General features: G+C 37.0%; 2 protein-coding genes and 1 long non-coding RNA gene across 3 annotated transcripts in view; all 3 read right to left on the bottom strand.

Moving 5' to 3' along the window:
• LOC309659389 overlaps nt 1-23,829 on the bottom strand; it is a 538,108-nt gene that overhangs the window by 443,839 nt on the left and 70,440 nt on the right. The window lies entirely within an intron of this gene.
• SPATA16 (spermatogenesis associated 16) overlaps nt 1-23,829 on the bottom strand; it is a 228,455-nt gene that overhangs the window by 145,581 nt on the left and 59,045 nt on the right. The window lies entirely within an intron of this gene.
• Nucleotides 20,864-21,609, bottom strand: LOC309659352 (large ribosomal subunit protein eL14-like). Its single transcript, XM_082459053.1, is given in 2 exon segments — nt 20,864-21,199; nt 21,203-21,609. Coding segments are annotated over 2 exon segments (624 nt in total). The 5' UTR covers nt 21,572-21,609; the 3' UTR covers nt 20,864-20,944.

Consider the following 23,829-nt stretch of genomic DNA (forward strand, 5'->3'; position numbering starts at 1 on the left):
GTTTACATTCCCACCAACAGTGCAAGAGGGTTCCCTTTCCTCCACACCCTCTCCAGCATTTATTGTTTGTAGATTTTTTGATGATGGCCATTCTGACTGGTGTGAAGTAATACCTCATTTAGAAACACTTTTTAAGAAGACAGTCATTGCAACTATTCTGAAGAAAGATGAGAGATACAAAGGCTGGGAGGGTCCTAAGTATGTATGCTGTAAACTGGTATAGTGCTTCTCAAAGTGTGGTCTTCAGATTGCCAAGGGGGAGGTTACAATATTATTATTATTTTATAATAATGTTAAGATATCATTTTCCTTTTTCACTGTGTTGATATTTGCACTGATGTTGCAAAAGCCATGGTGGGTAAAACTGCTGGCTCTTTTGCAGGAATCAAATCAGTGATAGCAAACGGTTGTAGTAGAAATTGAGTGTATTCTTCACCATTGTATGCACTTGCCGCCCCCAAAATTACAAATCTCAACCCTTGAGTATGTGTCTTTTTAATATTTGGTGTGATGAGATGGGACATATGCAGAAAACCCTTCTGTCCAGCATAACAAGCTATGATGGCTGCCTTGAGGAAAAGCACTTGTGCACTCATGCCATTGTTTGCATCTGTGAGCTGACCTAGCTGCTGTTTCCATGGAACATCATGTTTTACTTGGAAGAACAACTAGCAAACTATGATTATCAGACTTGGAATTTGGCAGACATTTCTTGAAAATGAAATGAGTGTTCCTGTCACTTAAAGGAACACAACTGACAGTATTTATTGCCAGTACTAAAAGTTTGAGCTTTCAAGCAAAAATTAGAATTTCAGAAAACTTATATCTGTCACTGTGAGCTTGACAGCCACCCAATGCTTAAAGACTTTTCTGATGATACTGGTGATATTAACATGTGAGATTTTTTTGAAATTTACTATTGCGTAATAGAAATCTGCAAGTGATGCATTATTTCCCAAATAACCAATGTATGATGTTACTAACTCATGCATGGGTAAACAATCCATTCAAAGTGTAAGGAAGACCAATGGCTTTTAATGAAGCAGAGTACAAGTTGATTGGTATGGTTTCAGAATCCTCATTGCAATTAATTTTTAAGAAACTACTGCTTGTCAAGTCTTGGTGTAGTATCAAAGAAGAATATTCAGGATTATTTGAGAAGTCTATTAACATTCTCTTTCCTTTTCTAACAATACATCTTGTGTCAGACTGGATTCCTTCATGTAGTTCAACCATACTGTAACAGATTGAATGCAGAATCAGATATAAGAACCCAGTTTTCTTTTATGATGCCATATAGTAAAGAGATTTGCAAAAATGTAGAACAACGCTACTCCTGTGAGCATTTAAAAATATACTTATTTTTAATAAAGTATGCATTTTATGTTAGCATATAATGGGTTTATTGTTATTAAATTAGTAACTATATATTTTTAAGTTTATAATTAAAATTTTATTTTTTAATATGATAAACCTTTCTAAATATAACTTACATAAAGCAAAAAAAATCTCTGGGATCCTCACTAGTGTTTAAAAATATAATGGGGTCAGAAGACCAGTTTGAGGACCACTGTACAAGTAAAATTTGCATGAAGGCTTTAACTACAAGAAAGAAGATAAAGAGGCACATGGGACATACTTGTTTAATAATTTGCATTATATCACACTATCCTTTTGCCCTCTGTCTTAAAACCAAATACCTTTCCCCTTTCTTTTTGGGGGTCTGTATATGTGATTTATCAATGTTATTCTCATATTATTTTCTTTCAGCAAAAACCAAAAACTGCTTTCTCAGAGCCTGTATGTATTGAACAGGTTCTATAAGGAAAGTTTATGAGAAAAGTCTAAAAAATCAAAAAGAATGAGGTTAAATACATGGTAAAGTTATATTATTAGATTTCTTTCTTCTCCTAATCTCTTATTGTGAAACACTAAAAAAACCAAATACTGCTGTGAAATTAACTGTCTTCTGTGGGAAAGTCATCTTTCCTATTAAAAGCTTAATAATTGTTAATATCATAAGACCATGTATATCTAATTACCAAATTATTTTGCCTCAGGTGTCCTAGGAAAGACACATGGTCTGCATTTCCTCCAGCGAATAAGATTCTTAAGAAATGTATATGTCACAGCTCTGATCTGTGAGCAGAGCATAGGCAACGCCACTAAGGGTCATCTCTTCTTTAACGGTTGTAACTTAACATATGTCTGCTCTTCAGACTTCTGTGAAAAATCAGGAAAGGTCACAGGATGAACATGAGGAATTCTTGCCATAGCAACAAAAGAGGAAATGAGAATGGGTTTGGGTAAATACAGCAGTAACAGTACAATCTCAGATTCTGCAAAATGCTTGTTGAGGCTAGTACTCTGTTGTCAGTGATATAAAATATTAATGGAATATCCATGAAAATATCCATATCCATGAAATACACATTCGCCAGTTGTGAAAAGTAAGATGGATAGGAGAGTTGTACTTTTATTTGTAAGGTAGTCAGCTCTTTTAAGGTAAACTGTGAGAGTGAGAGCAAGTCAGGCTCACCCAACATGAGATTTCTATCTGGAATCCAAAGAAGTAAAGAGAAAATTTTAAATATCAAACACAGGCTGGCAAGAGCTGTGAAATGAATAAGGGTAGGCATCTAGGCTATGTTTTTCTCCAACAGAAACTGGCCTGTTCCAGGTTTCTCTCTTGCTACTTGTAGCCCTATATGTAATGGCCTATTTTGTGACTTCCCCAAGGATCCCCAGAAAGACCTTTTGGACTGAGAGTGTGAGAAAACATTGAAGGAAGTTGCTTTGAGAATAAGACCCAAATGTCAATTTTACATTTTAGTCTATGGGAAGCAGAATCAGTAGGAATAAGCTTTAATCCCTTAAAATGGTGTTGGTTGAATTTGGAAATGTGGATAGTCCTCCATTATCCCTCGAAGTTAATTATTTCTAACATTTTTTGGACATCTAATATTCACCAGGAGCTTGTATTTCCCTAGACTTCCTCACTTTTAGTATTGGTCTTAAACTAGTCCATTTTTCAATGACTTGTGTGGAAATCTTTTGCACGTAAAGGCAACAAATTAGGAGGGTAAAAACAACCCCATGAGGACTATCATAATAGTTTTCACTTTGTTGATGAACACTGTTAACTAGAGCAAATGTGCTTATGAAAAGAAGTTTGTGAATTCTAGAATCTTGCAAAATTTTAGGTTGGTCACGTGATGTGTTTGAAAATAAAACACAATGGTGACTTTAAGGTTAAGATTTGCACAAACAGGAGGAGCTTCAAGATGGTGGAAGAGTAAGACGTGGAGATCACCTTCCTCCCCACAAATACATCAGAAATACATCTACACGTGGAACAACTCCTACAGAACAGCTATTGAACGCTGGCAGAAGACCTCAGACCTCCCAAAAGGCAAGAAACTCCCCACGTACCTGGGTGGGGCAAAAGAAAAAGAAAAAACAGAGACAAAAGATAAGGGAATGGACCTGCACTAGTGGGAGGGAGCTGTGAAGGAGGAAAGGTTTCCACACACGCGGAAGCCCCTTCGCGGGCGGAGACTACTGGTGGCGGAGGGGGGAAGCTTCGGAGCCACGGAGGACAGCACAGCAACAGGGGTGCGCAGGGCAAAGTGGAGAGATTCCAGCACACAGGATCGGTGCCAACCAGCACTCACCAGCCCGAGAGGCTTGTTTGCTCACCCGCTGGGGCAGGCGGGGGCTGGGAGCTGAGGCTCCGGCTTCGGTCGGATCGCAGGGAGAGGACTGGGGTTGGCGGCGTGAACACAGCCTGAAGGGGGCTAGTGCGCCACAGCTAGCTGGGAGGGAGTCCGGGAAAAAGTCTGGAGTTGCCGAAGAGGCAAGAGACTTTTTCTTGCCTCTTTGTTTCTTGGTGCGTGAGGAGAGGGGATTAAGAGCGCTGCTTAAGGGAGCTGCAGAGACGAGCACGAGCCGTGGCTATCAGCGCGGACCCCAGAGACGGGCATGAGACGCTAAGGCTGCTGCTGCCGCCACCAAGAAGCCTGTGTGCAAGCACAGGTCACTCCCCACACCTCCCGTCCCGGGAACCTGTGCAGCCCGCCACTACCAGGGTCCCGTGATCCAGGGACAACTTCCCCAGGGGGACACATGGCGTGCCTCAGGCTGGTGCAACGTCACGCCGACCTCTGCCACCGCAGGCTCGCCCCGCACTCCGTACGCCTCCCTCCCCCTGGCCTGAGTGAGCCAGAGCCCCCGAATCAGCTGCTCCTTTAACCCCGTCCTGTCTGGGCAAAGAACAGATGCCCTCAGGCGACCTACACACAGAGGCAGGGCCAAATCTAAAGCTGAATCCCAGGAGCTGGGCGAACAAAGAAGAGAAAGGGAAATCTCTCCCAGCAGCCACAGGAGCAGCAGATTAAATCTCCACAGTTAACTTGATGTACCCTGCATCTGTGGAATACCTGAATAGACCAAGAATCACCCCAAATTGAGGAGGTGGACTTTGGGAGCAAAGATATATATATATATATTTTTCCCTTTTTCTCTTTTTGTGAGTGTGTATGAGTATGCGTCTGTGTGTGATTTTGTCTGTATAGCTTCACTTTCACCATTTGTCCTAGGGTTCTCTCTGTCCATGTTTTTTTAGTATAGTTTTCAGTGCTTGTTATCATTGGTGGATTTTTTTGGTTGTTCTCTTCTTTCTTTTTTTTTAATTACTTAAAAAAATTTTTTTAATAATTATTTTTTGTTTTTTATTCTAATAACGTTTATTTTATTTTATTTTATCTTTTTCTTTCTTTCTTTCTTTTTTTCTCCCTTTTCTTCTGAGCCATGTGGATGACAGCCTCTTGGTGCTCCAGCCAGGTGACAGGGCTGTACCTCTGATGTGGGAGAGCCAAGTTGAGGACGTTGGTCCATGAGGGACCTCCCAGCCCTATGTAGTATCAAATGGCGAAAATCTCCCAGAGATCTCCATCTCAACGCCAAGACCCAGCTCCACTCAATGACCAGCAAGCTACAGTGCTGGACACCCTATGCCAAACAACTAGCAAGACAGGAACACAACCCCACCCATTAGCAGAGAGGCTGCCTAAAATCATAATAAGGTCACAGACACCACAAAACAGACCACCAGACGTGGACCTGCCCACCAGAAAGACAAGATCCAGCCTCATCCACCAGAACACAGGCACTAGTCCCCTCCACCAGGAAGCCTACACAACCCACTGAACCAACCTTACGCACTGGGGGCAGACACCAAAAACAACGGGAACTATGAACCAGCAGCCTGCGAAAAGGAGACCCCAAACACAGTAAGTTAAGCAAAATGAGAAGACAAAGAAACACACAGCAGATGAAGGAGCAAGGTAAAAACACACCAGACCTAACAAATGAAGAGGAAATAGGCAGTCTACCTGAAAAAGAATTCAGAATAATGATAGTAAAGATGATCCAAAATCTTGGAAATAGACTAGACAAAATGCAAGAAACATTTAACAAGGATGTGTAAGAACTAAAGAGGAACCAAGCAATGATGAAAAACACAATAAATGAAATTAAAAATACTCTAGAAGGGATCAGTAGCAGAATAACTGAGGCAGAAGAATGGATAAGTGACCTGGAGGATAAAATAGTGGAAATAACTATTGCAGAGCAGAATAAAGAAAAAAGAATGAAAAGAATTGTGGACAGTCTCAGAGACCTCTGGGACAATATTAAATGCACCAACATTCGAATTAGAGGGGTCCCAGAAGAAGAAGAGAAAAAGAAAGGGACTGAGAAAATATTTGAAGAGATTATAGTTGAGAATTTCCCTAATTTGGGAAAGGATATAGTTAATCAAGTCCAGGAAGCACAGAGAGTCCCATACAGGATAAATCCAAGGAGAAACATGCCAAGACACATATTAATCAAACTATCAAAAATTAAACACAAAGAACAAATATGAAAAGCAGCAAGGGAAAAACAACAAATAACACATAAGGGAATCCCCATAAGGTTAACAGCTGAACTTTCAGCAGAAACTCTGCAAGCCAGAACGGAGTGGCAGGACATATTTAAAGTGATGAAGGAGAAAAACCTACAACCAAGATTACTCTACCCAGCAAGGATCTCATTCAGATTTGATGGAGAAATTAAAAACTTTACAGAAAAGCAAAAGCTAAGAGAATTGAGGACCACCAAGCCAGCTTTACAACAAGTGCTAAAGGAACGTCTCTAGGCAGGAAACACAAGAGAAGGAAAAGACCAACAATAATAAACCCAAAACAATTAAGAAAATGGTAATAGGAACATACATATCGATAATTACCTTAAATATTAATGGATTAAATGTTCCAACCAAAAGACGTGGACGGCTGAATGGATACAAAAACAAGACCCGTATATATGCTGTCTATACGAGACCCACTTCAGACATAGGGACACATACAGATTGAAAGTGAGGGGATGGAAAAAGATATTCCATGCAAATGGAAATCAAAAGAAAGCTGGAGTAGCAATTCTCATATCAGACAAAATAGGCTTTAAAACAAAGACTATTACAAGAGACAAAGAAGGGCACTACATAATGATCAAGGGATCAATCCAAGAAGAAGATATAACAATTTTAAATATTTATGCACCCAACATAGGAGCACCCCAATGCATAAGGCAAATGCTAACAGCCATAAAAGGAGAAATCGACAGTAACAAAATCATAGTAGGGAACTTTAACACCCTGCTGTCACCAATGCACAGATCATCCAAAATGAAAATAAATAAGGAAACACAAGCTTTAAATGATACATTAAACAAGATGGACTTAATTGATGTTTATATGACATTCCATCCAAAAGCAGCAGAATACACTTTCTTCTCAACTGCTCATGGAACATTCTCCAGGATAGATCATATCTTGGGTCATAAGTGAAGCCTTGGTAAATTTAAGAATACTGAAATCGTTATCAAGTATCTTTTCTGACCGCAATGCTATAAGACTAGATATCAGTTACAGGGAAAAATCTGTAAAAAATACAAACACATGGAGGCTAAACAATACACTCCTTAATAACCAAGAGATCACTGAAGAAATCAAAGAGGAAATCAAAAAATACCTAGAAACAAATGACAATGAAAACACGACGACCCAAACCTATGGGATGCAGCAAAAGCAATTCTAAGAGGGAAGTTTATAGCAATACAGTGCTACTTTAAGAAACAGGAAACATCTCAAATAAACAGCCTAACCTTACACCTAAAGCAATTAGAGAAAGAAGAACAAAAAACCCCAAAGTTAGCAGAAGGAAAGAAGTCATAAAGGTCAGATCAGAAATAAATGAAAAAGAAATGAAGGAAACGATAGCAAAGATTAATAAAACTAAAAGCTGGTTCTTTGAGAAGATAAACAAAATTGATTAACCATTAGCCAGACTTATCAAGAAAAAAAAGGGAGAAGACTCAAATCAATAGAATTAGAAATGAAAAAGGAGAAGTAAGAACTGACACTGCAGAAATACAAAGGATCATGAGCGATTACTACAAGCAACTACATGCCAATCAAATGGACAACCTGGAAGAAATGGACAAATTCTTAGAAATGCACAACCTTTTGAGACTGAACCAGGAAGAAATAGAAAATAAGAACATAGCAATCACAAGCACTGAAATTGAAACTGTGATTAAAAATCTTCCAACAAACAAAAGCCCAGGACCAGATGGCTTCACAGGCGAATTCTATCAAACATTTAGAGAAGAGCTAACACCTATCCTTCTCAAACTCTTCCAAAATATAGCAGAGGGAGGAACACTCCCAAACTCATTCTATGAGGCCACCATCACCCTGATACCAAAACCAGACAAAGATGTCACAAAGAAAGAAAACTACAGGCCAATATCACTGATGAACATAGATGCAAAAATCCTCAACAAAACACTAGCAAACAGAATCCAACAGCCCATTAAAAGGATCATACACCATGATCAAGTGGGGTTTATCCCAGGAATGCAAGGATTCTTCAATATACGCAAATCAATCAATGTGATACACCATATTAACAAATCAAAGGAGAAAAACCATATGATCATCTCAATAGATGCAGAGAAAGCTTTCCACAAAATTCAACAGCCATTTATGATAAAAACCCTCCAGAAAGTAGGCATAGAGGGAACTGACCTCAACAGAATAAAGGCCATATATGACAAACCCACAGCCAACACCATCCTCAATGGTGAAACACTGAAACCATCTCCACTAAGATCAAGAACAAAACAAGGTTGCCCCCCTCACCATTATTATTCAACATAGTCTTGGAATTTTTAGCCACAGCAATCAGAGAAGAAAAAGAAATAAAAGGAATCCAAATCGGAAAAGAAGAAGTAAAGCTGTCACTCTTTGCAGATGACATGGTACTATACATAGAGAATCCTAAGGATGCTACCAGAAAACTACTAGAGCTAATCAATGAATTTGGTAAAGAGCAGGATACAAAATTAATGCAGAGAAATCTCTTGCATTCCTATGCACTAATGATGAAAAATCTGAAAGTGAAATTAAGAAAACTCTCCCATTTACCACTGCAACAAAAAGAATAAAATACCTAGGAATAAACCTACCTAAGGAGACAAAAGACCTCTATGCAGAAAATTATAAGACACTGATGAAAGAAATTAAAGATGATACAGATAGATGGAGAAATATACCATGTTCTGGGATGGGAAGAATCAACATTGTGAAAATGACTATACTACCCAAAGCAATCTACAGATATAATGCAATTCCTGTCAAACTACCACTGTCATTTTTTACAGAAGTAGACGAGAACATTTCACAATTTGTATGGAAACACAAAAGACCCCGAATAACCAAAACAATCTTGAGAAAGTAAAACGGAGCTGTAGGAATCAGGTTCTGTGACTTCAGACTATACTACAAAGCTACAGTAATCAAGACAGTATGGTAGTGGCACAAAAACAGAAATATAGATCAATGGAACAGGATAGAAAGCCCAGAGATAAATTCACGCACATAGGGTCACCTTATCTTTGATAAAGGAGACAAGAATATACAGTGGAGGAAAGACAGCCTCTTCAACAAGCCGTGCTGGGAAAACTGGACAGCTACATGTAAAACAATGAAATTAGAACACTCCCTAACACCATACACAAAAATAAACTCAAGATGGATTAAAGACCTAAATGTTAAGGCCAGACACTATCAAACTCTTAGAGGAAAACATAGGCAGAACACTGCATGACATAAATCACAGCAAGATCCTTTTTGACCCACCTACTAGAGAAATGGAAATAAAAACAAAAATAAACAAATGGGACCTAATGAAACTTAAAAGCTTTTGCACAGGAAAGGAAACCATAAACAAGACGAAAAAGCAATCCTCAGAATGGGAGAAATTATTTGCAAATGAAGCAACTGACAAAGGATTAATCTGCAAAACATATAAGCAGCTCATGCAGCTCAATATCCAAAAAACAAACAACCCATTGCACAAATGGGCAGAAGACCTAAATAGACATTTCTCCAAAGAAGATATACAGATTGACAAGAAACAGATGAAAGAATACTCAACATCGTTAATCATTAGAGAAACGCAAATCAAAACTACAGTGTGATATCATCTCACACTGGTCAGAATGGCCATCATTAAAATATCTACAAACAATAAATGCTGGAGAGGGTGTGGAGAAAAGGGAACCCTCCTACACTGTTGGTGGGAATGTAAATTGATACAGCCACTATGGAGAATAGTATGGAGGTTCCTTAAAAAACTAGAAATAGAACTATTATATGACCCAGTAATCCCACTACTGGGCACTACTGGGCATATACCCTGAGAAAACCATAATTCATAAAGAGTCATGTACCACAATGTTCATGGCAGCTGTATTTACAGTAGCCAGGACATGGAAGCAACCTAAGTGTCCATCGACAGATGAATGGATAAAGAAGATGTGGCACATATATACAGTGGAATATTACTCAGCCATAAAAAGAAACGAAAGTGAGTTATTTGTAGTGAGGTGGATGGACCTAGTGTCTGACATACAGAGTGAAGTAAGTCAGAAAGAGGAAAACAAATACCGTATGCTAACCCATATATATGGAATCTAAAAAAAAAAAAAAAAAAAAAAAAAAAATGGTCATGAAGGACCTAGGGGCAAGACCAGAATAAAGACGCAGACCTACAAGAGAATGGACTTGAGGACACAGGGAGGGGGAAGGGTAAGCTGGGACGAAGTGAGAGAGTGGCATGGACATATATACACTACCAAATGTAAAGTAGATAGGTAGTGGGAAGCAGTTGCATAGCACAGGGAGATCAGCTCGGTGCTTTTTGACCAGCTAGAAGGGTGGGATAGGGAGGGTGGGAGGGAGGGAGATGCAAGAGGGAGGAGATATGGGGATATATGTATATGTATAACTGATTCACTTTGTTATAAAGCAGAAACTATCACACCATTATAAAGCAATTATACTCCAGTAAAAACGTTAAAATAAAAAAAATAAATCACTTTTTCGACTGTAGGACTTCTCACAGACTTAATGTGCTAACGTGCTTGATAAATATCTAAGAAAGGATTAGGGTTTCCTATTTCATGAACTTCTAGACAGCAGTCCTTTTCTTTTCGTGGAACATCTTGCAGGACAGATGGAATACTTTTAGAAACTCTGATTTAGTAAATAAAAGAAAAAAAAAGATTTGCACAAACATTTTCCATTTGCAAAACACTTTCTTTTTTTAATTAATTCTTATTGGGGTATAGTTGCTGTAAAATGTTTTGTTAATTTCTGCTGTAGAGCAAAGTGAATCAGCTATATATATACATATATCACCTCTTTTTTTGGATTTCCTTCCCGTTTAGGTTACTACAGAGCATTGGGTAGAGTTCCCTGTGCTCTACAGTATGTTATCATTAGTTATCTATTTTATACATAGTATTGATAGTGTATATATGTCAATCCCAATCTCACAATTCATTCCACCCTGTGCCCCCCCCTGCAAAACACTTTCATATCTATAATATCCTTTCACCCCCTTTACAAGTGTAGAGGAAGATACTGTTATTATCCCTTGTTCAGAGGTACAGAAACTGAGTCAAAGATAAGTTAAATGACTTGTGAAAGTCAAGGTTACTGAATGATGTGCAGAGATTCAAATCCAGGCCTTTGGTTTCTGAAGCTTGTTTCACTACATTACAAGGAAACTTGCAGCTCCTCTATTTTTCTTTACTTGTAGTTACAGAATTAGCCCTTGAAAATCTAGAACATTTAAAAAACTCAGTTGACCTTTCAGGAAGTAGAAACAAACATATTTCATCTTTCTCATTATGTGTACTTACCCCAGGCCACACCAATTACAAATTTTAGAACATTTCACAATTTTAAGTACATCAATGCTTTTAATATCCCAGTGAGAATTTATAGAGGAAGAAATTGCAGAAAGGCTAAGTGACTTGTTCAACCCATGAGAATGGATTTTAAAGCTGGTGTACAAAGCACCGAGCTGATCTCCTTGTGCTATGTAACTGCTTCCCAGTAGGTTGTGACCACCTAGAGGGGTGGGATAGGGAGGGGATATGGGGATATATGTATACATATAGCTGATTTTCTTTGTTATACAGCAGAAACTAACACAACACTGTAAGCAATTATACTCCAATAAAGATGTTAAAAAAAAAAGCTGGTGTATTAGAAAGTGGGAAACAAATATAAAAGAATCCTCTTAAAATAATGTAAGAATAGACCCACCCACAAGGAGTGTCTGTGCAGCCTTCTTGCCAGCCTCGAGGACCAAAATGAACAACATTTCCTGAAGGCAGTACTCAGCATGGGAACTGTGCATTAGCATTCTCTGTTCTGTCTTCCAAGAACCATATGGAAATCAAAAACAAGGGAACAAACCAACAATAACTGGTAGATTTAAGTTTTATAGAGGTCCTGATTGACAGATGCATTGTTGCATCAGATACCACTCCCGTACGCTAATATACTGCTTCTTCATTTATGAACCATTTTTATCTCAATGAGTAAATGGAAAGGAAAGATAAAAGCTGAATAGATAACTGACCTCAGAGTTAAGACTAGCCTAAATTGTTAGAAGAAAAAGAGTGGAAGCTAGGATAAGAAATAAGACACCAAGCAAGATGATTGTAAAGTAAAATGCTGTCAACTTGGATGTAAGGGTAGGAGGTGACATGTCCCAGTGAGGAGCCATGGGAGGAATGGCAAAGGGTCATGGAGGCAATAGAGGAATGCTGTAGGTGGGGTTGTTTTAATTAATCTATTGCAGGCTCTGTTATAATGAAAAGTGTTACAAATATAGCCATGAAAGGTTGTAAATATGTTTACATATTTACATTACTATATTTGTTTATATTACTCTGTAATATAAACAGAGTATGATCCTTTTATCACATCTTTGCAACTTGGGCAGGCAACTCAAGGAATCTGATCCAGCTTCAGAACCTGCCTATCACTGAAAACTTAAGAAGGGGTCAGTATGTTTTGTGTTTTTTTGTTTGTTTGCTAGTTTTTTTGCCTTTGCTACGTGTTCAAATTTTCCTCTCGTATCAGACATGGTCATTGTTATCTCTTCCTGTTCCTCCTCCCATTCCTCTCTTCCTCTCTTCCCCTCTTCCCTTCCCCTCCTTCTCCTCCTTTCCTCCTCCTCCTCCCCTTCTCCTCATCCTTCTGTAGAAAATAAATTTCTAATAAGATATCTGAGCCATCAGTGTCCTATTTCTTGGGTTCTTACTAAGATAAGCACATAATGACTGGGACATTTAGCCATTTATATTCCTTGGGTAATATATGGCCATGTTTAATTGTTTTCTGGAATTTATTTGCTTTAATCTTCATTATCTTTTTTCTTATTATTTATTTCTTTCAGAACTAAGGCCATGTATTTACCTTACAAGGCTATTTTTATTGATTCATGTGATGATCACAAAGAAGGGGCAGGCTTCGGGTAAAGGAAGGGTGAAAACTGGTAATGTATATTAGAGTCTTGTGATTTAAAAGCTATGTTGCATCAATATTGTACAGTTAACTTGCCAAGCTAAGCATTATTATCCATAAATCATACACGAGGAATTCAAGGCTTTTCCAAAACAACCAGTGAAATGGTAGTTGCACCTAGATTTTCTAATTACAGGGAAAATGCCCACCACATCCCACTGCCACCACCGTCTGTATGGGAACCCCTTCAAATTTTAAAGATGCTATGATTTTCATAATTTAGGATGAAATGTGATGACAGCCAGAATATCTAGGAGAAAGAAAAATTACTGTGATGTCATAGATTTGCTGGGATGTAGTTCCTTCATCTGTAAATGGTAGTAAGGAAACTTTCTCAGGAAGTTATTTGGAAGGATTAACTGAGATGGCATATGAAATGCCTAATTCACACCTGCTACCTGGCAGGTGTTCAATAAATGCTTGTTCTTGTTCCTGCTTGAGAACAGTTGTTTAACATGGTCAGCTTTGCACTGCAGAGAGGTATTGTACCTGTTCCCTGCAGTATGGTACAGTGAACACAATCTTTGCCTTTCCATAGAAATTGGCATGCTTTATATTCCTTTTTAGGGTTGAAAGGAAAACTTGGAGTGTTTAATACAATCTTCAGTGAGAGCATCTTTTTTATAGGTAAATATATTTTTATGGGGGTAAAATAGAAAGAGATGTAAATGTACTAATGATTCATACAGTGTTTTAATATGCCTAACTTCTCAAAGAGGCAAAGTGCCTACTTGCTAAAAGTCCAACCAGATATCCTTAAAATGGCATGCCATGATTTCCCCTTGTTTTCTCCACACTTGCAAGCTCATGCAAACATACAAGCATACACAGGCACACAAACACATACAGACTATGCTTATTTCATTCAACTGAAAGTAACAACCTGTAATTTAGGGATCACAGAGGATAGGACTAGGAAGAGCAGGGATATTTAAACTGAAGCCCTTTCCTTAAGAGTTTAGAAAAACAGCATGGGTAATGTAATGTTTTTTATGAATGGCAGTGTCATCAAAATAGTCACCCATATGTTTTCTCAAAGCAAAGCACCAGGGTTATGTATACTTCAGGTAAGATCACATCTTTTAAGGTACCCAGGGTTATGTATACTTCAGGTAAGATCACATCTTTTTCTTTTGTGTTTCCTATTATTATCCCCCTATAAGCAGTATCAACACTGATACTTAGTAACCTAAACATTTTTTCATATCAAGAAACTGGCTCCAGCAATGTCCTCTTTTGTTTTACTATTAGTATTGTGGTTTTAAGTTCACCTAAGATTGTGAGAATTTTGTTTCATTGAATGCTATTGACTTGTTGAATTTAATGGCCACTTTTTTTTTTTAGCTTAGCTATTTTAATTTTAATTTTCCCCTAAGTTTTATTGAGGCATACTTGCCAAAAACTGTATGTATTTAAGGTGTAAAATGTAATAGTTTGTTACATGTATACATTGTGAAATGACTACTGCAATCACTTAACACACCTATCACCTCACATCTCACATAGTTACCTTTTTTTTTTTTTTTCCCCAGTGTGGTGAGAACTCTCAGCATCTTTCTTATCAAATTTCAAGTATACAATACAGTATTATTAACTATAGTCACCATGCTGAAAGTTTATGCCCTTTGACGAATATCTCCACATTTTCCCCACCTTCAGGCCCTAGCAACAAATAGTTTACTCTCTGGTTCTCTGAGTTAGACTTTTTAGATTCCAGATATAAGTGAGATCATACAGTGTTTGTCTTTCTGTGTCTGGCTTATTTTACTTAGTTTAATGTCCTCCGGGTTCATTCATATTGTCACAAATTGCAGGATTCCCTACTTTTTTATGGCTGAATAATATTGTGTGTGTGTATGTATCTGTTTCACATTTTCTTTATCCATTCATCTGTCAACAGACACTTAGATTGTTTTACATCTTGGGTATTGTGAATAATGTTGTAGTGAACACGGGAGTGCAGATGTTTTTTCAAGATACTGACTTTGTTTCTTTGGCTGTATATCCAGCAGTGGGATTGCTGGGTCATATTGTAGTTCCTTTAACATTTTTCGAGGAACCTCCATATTGTTTTACATTTTGGCTATAATAGTTTACATTTCCATCAACAGTGCACAAGGGTTCCCTTTTTCCACATCGTTGCTAATACTTGTTATCTTGCCTTTTTGATAATAGCTGTTCTAACAGGTCTGAGGTGGTAGTTCATTGTTTTGATATGCATTTCCCTGATGATTAGTGATGCTCATATATCTGTTGGCCATTTTTATGTCTTCTTTGGAAAAATGTCTGTTCCAATCTTTTGCCCATTTTTAAAATCAGGGGTTTTTTTTGCTATTGAGTTGTAAGAGTTCCTTATGTATATATATTTTTTTTTTCAAATTTTTTACCATCTTTATTGGAGTATAATTGCTTTACAATGGTGTGTTAGTTTCTGCTTTATAACAAAGTGAATCAGCTATACATATACATATATCCCCATATCTCTTCCCTCTATATTTTGGATATCTAACCCCTTGCCATGGTTTGCAACCCCTAATATATGGTTTGCAAATATTTTCTTTTATTTCATAGGTTACCTTTTCATTTTGTTATTTCCTTTGCTGTGCATAAGTTTTTAGTTTGACATAGCCCCACTCGTTTATTTTTGCTTTTGTTGCTTGTGCTTTTGTGTCATATCCAAAACATCACTGCCAAGACCAATGTCAAAGAGATTTTCCCCTATGATTTCTTCTAGGAGTTTTATAGTTTCAGCTCTTAGTTTAAGTCTTTAATCCATTTTGAGTTGATTTTTGTATATGGTATAATGTAAGGGTCTAATTTCATTCTTTTGCATGTGGATATCCAGTTTTTTCAATGTCATTTATTAAAGAGACTATCCTTTTCCCATTTTGTATTCTTGACATCCTTGTCTTAGACTCATTGACCATATACATGTGGATTTACTTCTGGGCTCTTTATTCTTTTCCAGTACCATTCTGGTTTGATAGCTTTGTAATATAGTTTGAAGTCAGGAAGTTGATGCCTTCAGCTCTGTTCTTCTTTCTCAAGATTGCTTTGGCTATTCAGTTTTTTTGTGGTTCCACATGAATTTTGACTGATTTTTTTCTACTTCTTTGAAAAATGCCATTGAACTTTTTTATATTTAGTGTATAAATCTACACTAAATCTATAGATTTCTTTGGGTAGTATGGAATTTTAACAATATTTATTCTTCCAATCCATGAATACAGGATACCTTTCTATTTATTTGTGTTTTCTTCCATCTTTCATCAATGTCTTACAGTTTTCAGTGTACCGGTATTTCATCTCCTTAGTTAAATTTATTCCTAAGTATTATTTTATTATTTTTGATGCTACTATAAATAAGATTGTTTTCTTAATTTCTTTTTTGGATAGTCACTGTTGTGTATAGAAATGCAAATAATTTTTGTATATTAATTTTGTATCCTGCAACTTTGCTGAATTCATTTATTAGTTCTAACAGTTTCTTTGCAGAGGCTTTAAGGCTTTCTATTTATAAGATCATATCATCTGCAAATAGAGACAGTTTTGCTTCTTCCTTTCTTATTTACATGGCTTTTATTTATTTTTCTTGCCTAATTACTCTGTATAGGACTTCCAGTACTATGTGGAATTAAAAATGGCAAGAGTCAGAATCCTTATCTTATTCCTGATCTTAGAGGAAGAACTTTCAGCTTTTTACTGTTGAGTATGATGGTCATATGTTGTCTTTATTATGTTGAGGTACATTCCTTTTATACCTAATTTGTTGAGAGTTTTTAATCATGAAAGAATGTTAAATTTTGTCAAATGCTTTTTTCCTGCATCTATTCAGATGATCATATAATTTTTATCTTTTATTTTCTTAAGGTGATATATCATGTTTGTTAATTTGTGTATGTCCTGGGAACCTTGCATGCCAAGAATAAATCTCACTTGATTATGATGTGTGATCCTTTCAATGTGCTGTTGAATTTGCTTTGCTAGTATTTTGTTCATGACTTTTGCATCTATTTTCATTAAGGATATTGACCTGTAATTTTCCTTTCTTGTAGTGTCCTTATTTGTCTTTGGTATTAGAGTAATGCTGGCCTTGTAAAATTAGTTTGGAAGTATTTCCTCCTCTTCTACTTTTGAAAGAGTTTGAGAAGGACTGGTGTTAATTACTTAAATGTTTGGTATAATTCACTAGTGAAGTCATCTGGTCCTAGTCTTTTCTTTGTTGGGAGGCTTTTTATTGCTGCTTCAAAATGCATACTTATTATTAGTCTGTTCAGATTTTCTATTTCTTCATGATGTTTTTCATGGCAGGTTGTATGTTTCTAGGAATTTGTCCATATCTTCTAGGCTATCCAGTTTGTTGGTGTATAATATTTCATAGTAGTCTCTTATGATCCTTTGTATTTCTGTGATATAAGCTGTAATGTCTTCTCATTCATTTATAATTTTGAGTCCTCTCTCTTTTTTTTTGGTTAGTCTAGCTAAAATTTTGTCAATTTTATTTATCTTTGCAAAACATCTTCTAGTTTTGTTGATTTTTTACATTGTTTTTCTAGTCTCTTTTTCATTCGTTTTGCTCTAATCTTTATTCTTTCCTTCCTTCTGCTAAATTTGGGCTTAGTTTGTTCTTCTTTTTCAAGTTCCTTGAGGTGTAAAGTTAGGTTGCTTATTTGACATCTTCCTTTTTTCTTAATGTAGTTGTTTACTGCTATAAATTTCCCTCTTAGAACTGCTTTTGCTGCATTACATAAGTTTTTGGTATGTTGTTTTCATTTTTGTTTGTCTCAAGATATCTTCTGATTTCTTTTTTATTGGATTTTCCAGAGTATGTTGTTTAATTTACATGTATTTCTGAATTTTTCAATATTCCTCCTATTATTATTCCTAGTTTTATATCATTGTGGTTGGAAAGGGATACTTGATATGATTTCAATCTTCATTAATTTGTTAAGACTTGCTTTGTGGGCCAACATATGATCTATCCTGGAGAATGTTCTGTGTGTGGTTGGAAAAAATGTGTATTCTTGTGCTGTTGGATGGAATGTTCTGTATATGTCAATTATATCAATTTAGTCTATAGTGTTATTCAAGTCTGTTTTTTCCTTATTGATTTTCTGTCTGGATAATGTATCCATTATTGAGAGTGGGGTATTGAAGTTCCCTACTATTATTGTATTTCTGTCTATTTATTCCTTCAGTCTGTTAATATTTGCCTTAAATATTTAGGTGCTCCAATGTTGGCTTCTGTTGGTTGCCCAGGCTGATGGGATTACCTGCAGAATTACAGCTGAGATGGATTAGAGCTAGATTACTTGGCTGTTGCTGTGTTCACAGTGGGCTCTGTGTTTGGTGAGCCTGTTACCAGGGACTTGGGCTGGTGTGGATCCTACTTGGTCCCTGGATGGACAGAACTGCCTCTAGAACCTTGATTAGTAGGGCTGGTGCTGGTACAAGGTTCCACTTCAGGCTCTGCAGACAGTGGTCCTGTTATCAGGTATGTGGAAAGATATGCCTCTCTTTGAGTCCTTGGAAGGGCTTCTACTGGGCCACTGGGTGGGTCCCTGGACAGACTGGCTGGCTCTGGACTATGGCTGATAGGAGCTGGAACTGAGGCCCAAGATTGCTTCAGGGTACACAACTGGAAATGAGATCTGAAGTCATAGCTCTGACGGCATGGATGGTCATGTCTCCCACCAGATCCCTAGGTGGGTAGAACTGTTCCCTGACTGCAGTGGGGAGGGGCTAGAGCTGTGTCACAGGGACATTTCAGGATCTCTGGGGATGCAAATAAGTATGTCTCCAGCCAGGTCCCTGGGCTGGTAGGACTGCTTATGGATGGTGGCTGAAAGGGGATGGAGTCAGATCATGAGTTACTTAAGTGTCCATAGCTGTGGGTTTATTACTGAGGCATAGACAGGCATGACTTCTCCTAGGTTCCCTGGCATCTTGTGCTGGTGGCAGGACCAAGGTCAAATGGGGCTATAGCCAAATCCACAGGGTCAGAACTGTTTCTGAGTCTTGCTAGGGACACTATAGGGGTGCCATCCCCCTTGTTTGGGCCTGCTTTATTAAAACAGACTTCCTTGGTCGTGGGCCCCCCTGAGGTTTCACAGTGTCCTACCTGGATTCCAAAGCTCCCACAAAGACACTTTTTGTCTGTGAATGGCTGCCAAGTTATTGTTGCCAGGGGATGATACAAGCTGGGAACCTCCTGTTCTGCCATATCTCTGATGTCACTCCTGGCCAAATTTTGAACATTCAGTTATGGTAAAGAGGAGCATGTTGTATTTAAAATATCTCATTTCATGAGATCTGCAAGAAATTTTCAAAATTTCTGTTACTTCTATTATGAACCAGTTTATTCTAAAACTCATGAATCTCTGTAATGCTTTAAGCTCATATCACCTCTGAACATTTTAATTATCCTCAAAGTTATAAATAATGATGCCCCCCAAAGTTGTATTTTCATAGAAGTTTCCAAATTGTCTACTTTATTGAGTATATCTTGGGTTCAAAAAGGGTATTTTATTTTATCTTATTTTTTTTATTGAAGTATAGTTGATTTACAATGTTGTGTTAATTTCTGTATAGCAAAGTGACTCAGTTATACACATATATACACTCTTTTTTTTATATTCTTTTCCGTTATGGTTTATCCCAGGCTATTGGATATAGTTCCCTGTGCTATACAGTAAGACCTTGTTTTTTATGCATTCTATATGTAATAGTTTGTATCTACTAACCCCAAACTCCCAGTTGATCCTTCCCCCACCCCGCCTTCCCCTTGGCAACCACAAGTCTGTTCTCTATGTCTGTGAGTCTGTTTCTGTTTTGTAGATAAGTTCATTTGTGTCATATTTTAGATTCCACATATAAGTGATATCATATGGTATTTGTCTTTCTCTTTCTGACTTACTTCACTTAGTATGATAATCTCTAGTTGCATCCATGTTGCTGCAAATGGCATTATTTTGTTCTTTTTTTTTATGGCTGAGTAGGATTCCATTGCATATATGTACCACATCTTCTTTATTCATTCGTCTCTTGATGGACATTTAGGTTGTTTCCATGTCTTGGCTATTGTGAATAATGCTGCTATGAACATAGGGGTGCATGTATCTTTTTGAATTACAGTTTTGTCCAGATATATGCCTAGGAGTGGGATTGATGCATCATATGGTGATTCTATTTTTAGTTTTCTGAGGAACCTCCATATTGTTTTCCATAGTGGCTGCAGCACATTCCCATTCCCACTAATGGGAATGTAGGAGGGATCCCTTTTCTCCGCACCCTCTCCAGCATTTGTTATTTGTAGACTTATTAATGATGGCCATTGTGACTGGTGTAAGTGGTATCTCACTGTAGTTTTGATTTGCATTTCTCCAATAAGTAGGGATGTTGAACATCTTTTCACATCTAAAGGGTATTTTAAAAATAATAGTGTCCTCTATGCATATATAGAGTTTATTGCTGTTATTACCATTGAAAATAATCTGCATTCGTTATTGGTGGTGGGATTGAAACAAAATACAAATCTGATATATTTTAAGATTTAGGAGTGATTTTAACCAGTTTACTTAGATTTAAAGATGAGAAAACTGAGGCAAAGTGAAGTTAAGTTACTTGTGAAAGTCAAAGCTAGTAAGTGATGAAGCAGAAATTCAAATCCATGCCTTTGTTATTTTATTTTTTTATATTTTGACTGATGGGTTATTTAGATATGTATTGCTTAATTTCCAAGTATTTGGAGGGGTTTTTCTAGATATCTTAATGATTTCTAATTTAATTGCATTATAGTCAGAGAACAAGCTCTGTCAGATTTCAAATTTTCAAAATTTTGTTGAGCCTTATTTTTATCCTTGGTAATACTCCTTTTCTTCTTCTTTTTTTTTTTTTTTCTTGCCAGCATGTCAAAAAGAACCTTTATTCTGTTTATAACAGCCTCTTATGCTCTCATGCTTTCTTGCCAGATGCCTTTTGAGCAGGTGCTTTCTGGGCTGGAGCTTTCTGAGCCTTTGGAGGAGGTGCTGCCTTCTGGCCTGCAGCTTTCTGGGCAGGAACCTTCTGGGCTGGAGCCTTCTTACCTGTAGCGGTCATCTTTTTTGCTGGAACCTTCGCAGCAGCTGCCGTAGCTGCCCCCTTAGCAGCAAGTGCTTTCTTGGGAGAAGCCTTCAGGAGAGCTGCATTTTGAAGTTTCTTAACTTCAAGCTAGATTAGTCTGTTCCTCATTTTTCTTGCCTTCATGACTTTATAACGATCAAAATCTGTCATCTTGGCTTTCTTTTCTCTGGCTTCAATCTTCTTGGCCCACCTTGTGGCTGCCCACTTTGCATTGATATCTGCCTTCTCCCAGGCTTCTCGGACATACTTCTGGCGGGCACTGTGTGGGAACTTGAGGATGAAGTCAGTGAGCTGCATGCATTTGAAAGGCATAGCCTGTCTCCTTACTTGAGTGCAAGGTCCATCCACCAAAGCTCTGTTCTGATCAATAACATCTACAATCGCGACCAGCCTCCTGGCATGAGGCCCAAAGGAGACGTAGGCCACCCGGCCAACCTCCACGAAGTGCCTGAACACCATATTGGCAGCGTTTGGCGAAAAGCAATACTCCTTTTCTTGAGACCTACTTTGTCTGATAGTAACATAGCCAAGCCTGACAGAAAAACAGATTTTTATGTTTACTGTATGGTATGTCATTTTCCTTCCTTTTACTTTCAAACTATGTCTTTTTGTAGATAGAACATAGTTGAATCTTGTGATTTAATCCAGACTGACGATATCTGCCTTATAATTGGATTGTTTAGTCAATTAGTGTAGTATGTTTAATGTAATTATTAATGATTTTGTTCAAACCTGTTGTCTTGCTATTATATTCCAGTATCCCATCCATTATTTGTTCTTCTCTTCCTCCTTTCTTGACTTCAGTTAATTAAATATTCTTTAGTATATATAATTTTAAGTCCATAATTGGCTTTCTAGCTATACTCATAATATTTTTAATGATTACTCTAGGGATTATAACATGCATTTTTAATTTAACACAGGCTACTTAGAGTTAATATTGTACTACCTCATGTAAAAACTTTAGTAGTAAAATTCCAGTTGTGCCTCCTCCCACAGGTTTTTGTGATATTGTACTCAAATATTGCACATCAAAATATATAATCTTATTATTTATTATTTTTACCTTAGATAATATGATAGAACACTATTTTTTCCTTAGTCATTCATTCTTTTTTTTCTTTGTCTTTGCATTGTATTTTTTATTTATTTATTTATTTTCACACACACACACACACACACACACACACACTGTATTTTATTTTTACAAGAGATAAATAGACTGACACCAAGCATTGTAAATGGATGACCACAACAAAAGCAACAACAATTACAATTACCAAACACGAAACACACTCATACTATGTCATAATATTTAGTCATTCATTCTTAAATAAATTTTGAGAAGAAATATAGTGTTTTATGTTTACTCACTTATTTACCATTTCTGATGCTCTTCATTCCTTTTTGTAGATGCAAATTTTACTCTACTGTCATTTACTTCAGCTTGAAATATCTTATTTATCATTTCTCAAAGTGCACATCTGCTCAAGATTAATTTTTAACTTTAGTTATTTAAAAATGTATTTATCTCACTCTCATTTTGAAGAATTTTTGTGTTGTTGTTGAATTCTTGTTTGACATCATTTTTCTTTCAGCACTTTAAACTTCTTTTTCCATGGTACTTTGGTCTCCATTATTTCTGATTAAAAGTCACCTGTTATTTGTATCATTGTCCCTGTGTGTTACATGTTGTTTTCTTTTATCTGCCTTTAATATTTTCTCTCTGTCTTGATTTTTCAAAAGTTTGCTTATGCTGTTTCTAGATGTGGTTCTCTTTGTATTTATTTTAGTTGGGGCTAACTAGATTTTACTTTTTTTAAAATCAAATATGGAAAATTTCTAGTAATTACTTTTATGCCCTTTTCTCTCTTTCTTTTCCCTTTGGGACAGTTACATGTATGCTAGATTGCCTGTTACTGTTTCTGAGAATAGGTCGCTGAAGCATTGGTTAATTTTTTAAAATATCTTTTTTTCCTCTGTGTTTATATGGGGTAATTTCTACTGATTTGTCTTCATGTTCACTAATCCTTTCTTTAGTACTTAGTCTTCAATCTGATGTCAAGGTCAATCAGTATATTTTTATTTTAGATATTTCATTAATCCATGCTAAAATCTCCATTTGGTTTTTTTCTATAGTTTCTATTTTTCTGTTGAGATTCTCATCTCTTCACTTGTTATGATCATCTTTGCCTCAGGATCCTTGGATCTATTTTTTGTAGCTTCTTTAAAATCTTTTTCTACCAATTCTAACATCTGAGCCATCTTGGGGTATGATTGTATGGACTGTTTATTTTCTTAAATATGAGTCTCATCTCCCTATTTCTTTGAATGTACAGAAATTTTTAGTTTTATGCTGGACATTTTGGATGAAATTTTGTAAGGAATTGAGATTATGACATCATCCCTGCAAAGTTGTTGAATATTTTTCCTATCAGGCAATTAAATGGAAAATACTCTTGTTCAGGTCATGCATGGTTTTAGTCTCTATTAAGGCAGGTCTGTTTTGCCTTTGAGTTTAATCCTAAGGAGTGGTCCATTTTGGAGGTCATGGTACTAACTCTTAAAGCATGGTCTTTCTGGGATTTGAGCTGAATGCCTTAGGTACTCAGTGAGGTCTCTTCACACTGGTACTTCAGGATCTCCCATCACTGCAGGTCCTCTGGTATTTTCACTTAGCACTTAGTCCCATAGCAGGCAGTCTCTGCTACATGACG

The sequence above is a fragment of the Balaenoptera physalus genome, assembly GCF_965194825.1.
Source record: "Balaenoptera physalus genome assembly, chromosome: 4".
NCBI lineage: Eukaryota > Metazoa > Chordata > Mammalia > Artiodactyla > Balaenopteridae > Balaenoptera > Balaenoptera physalus.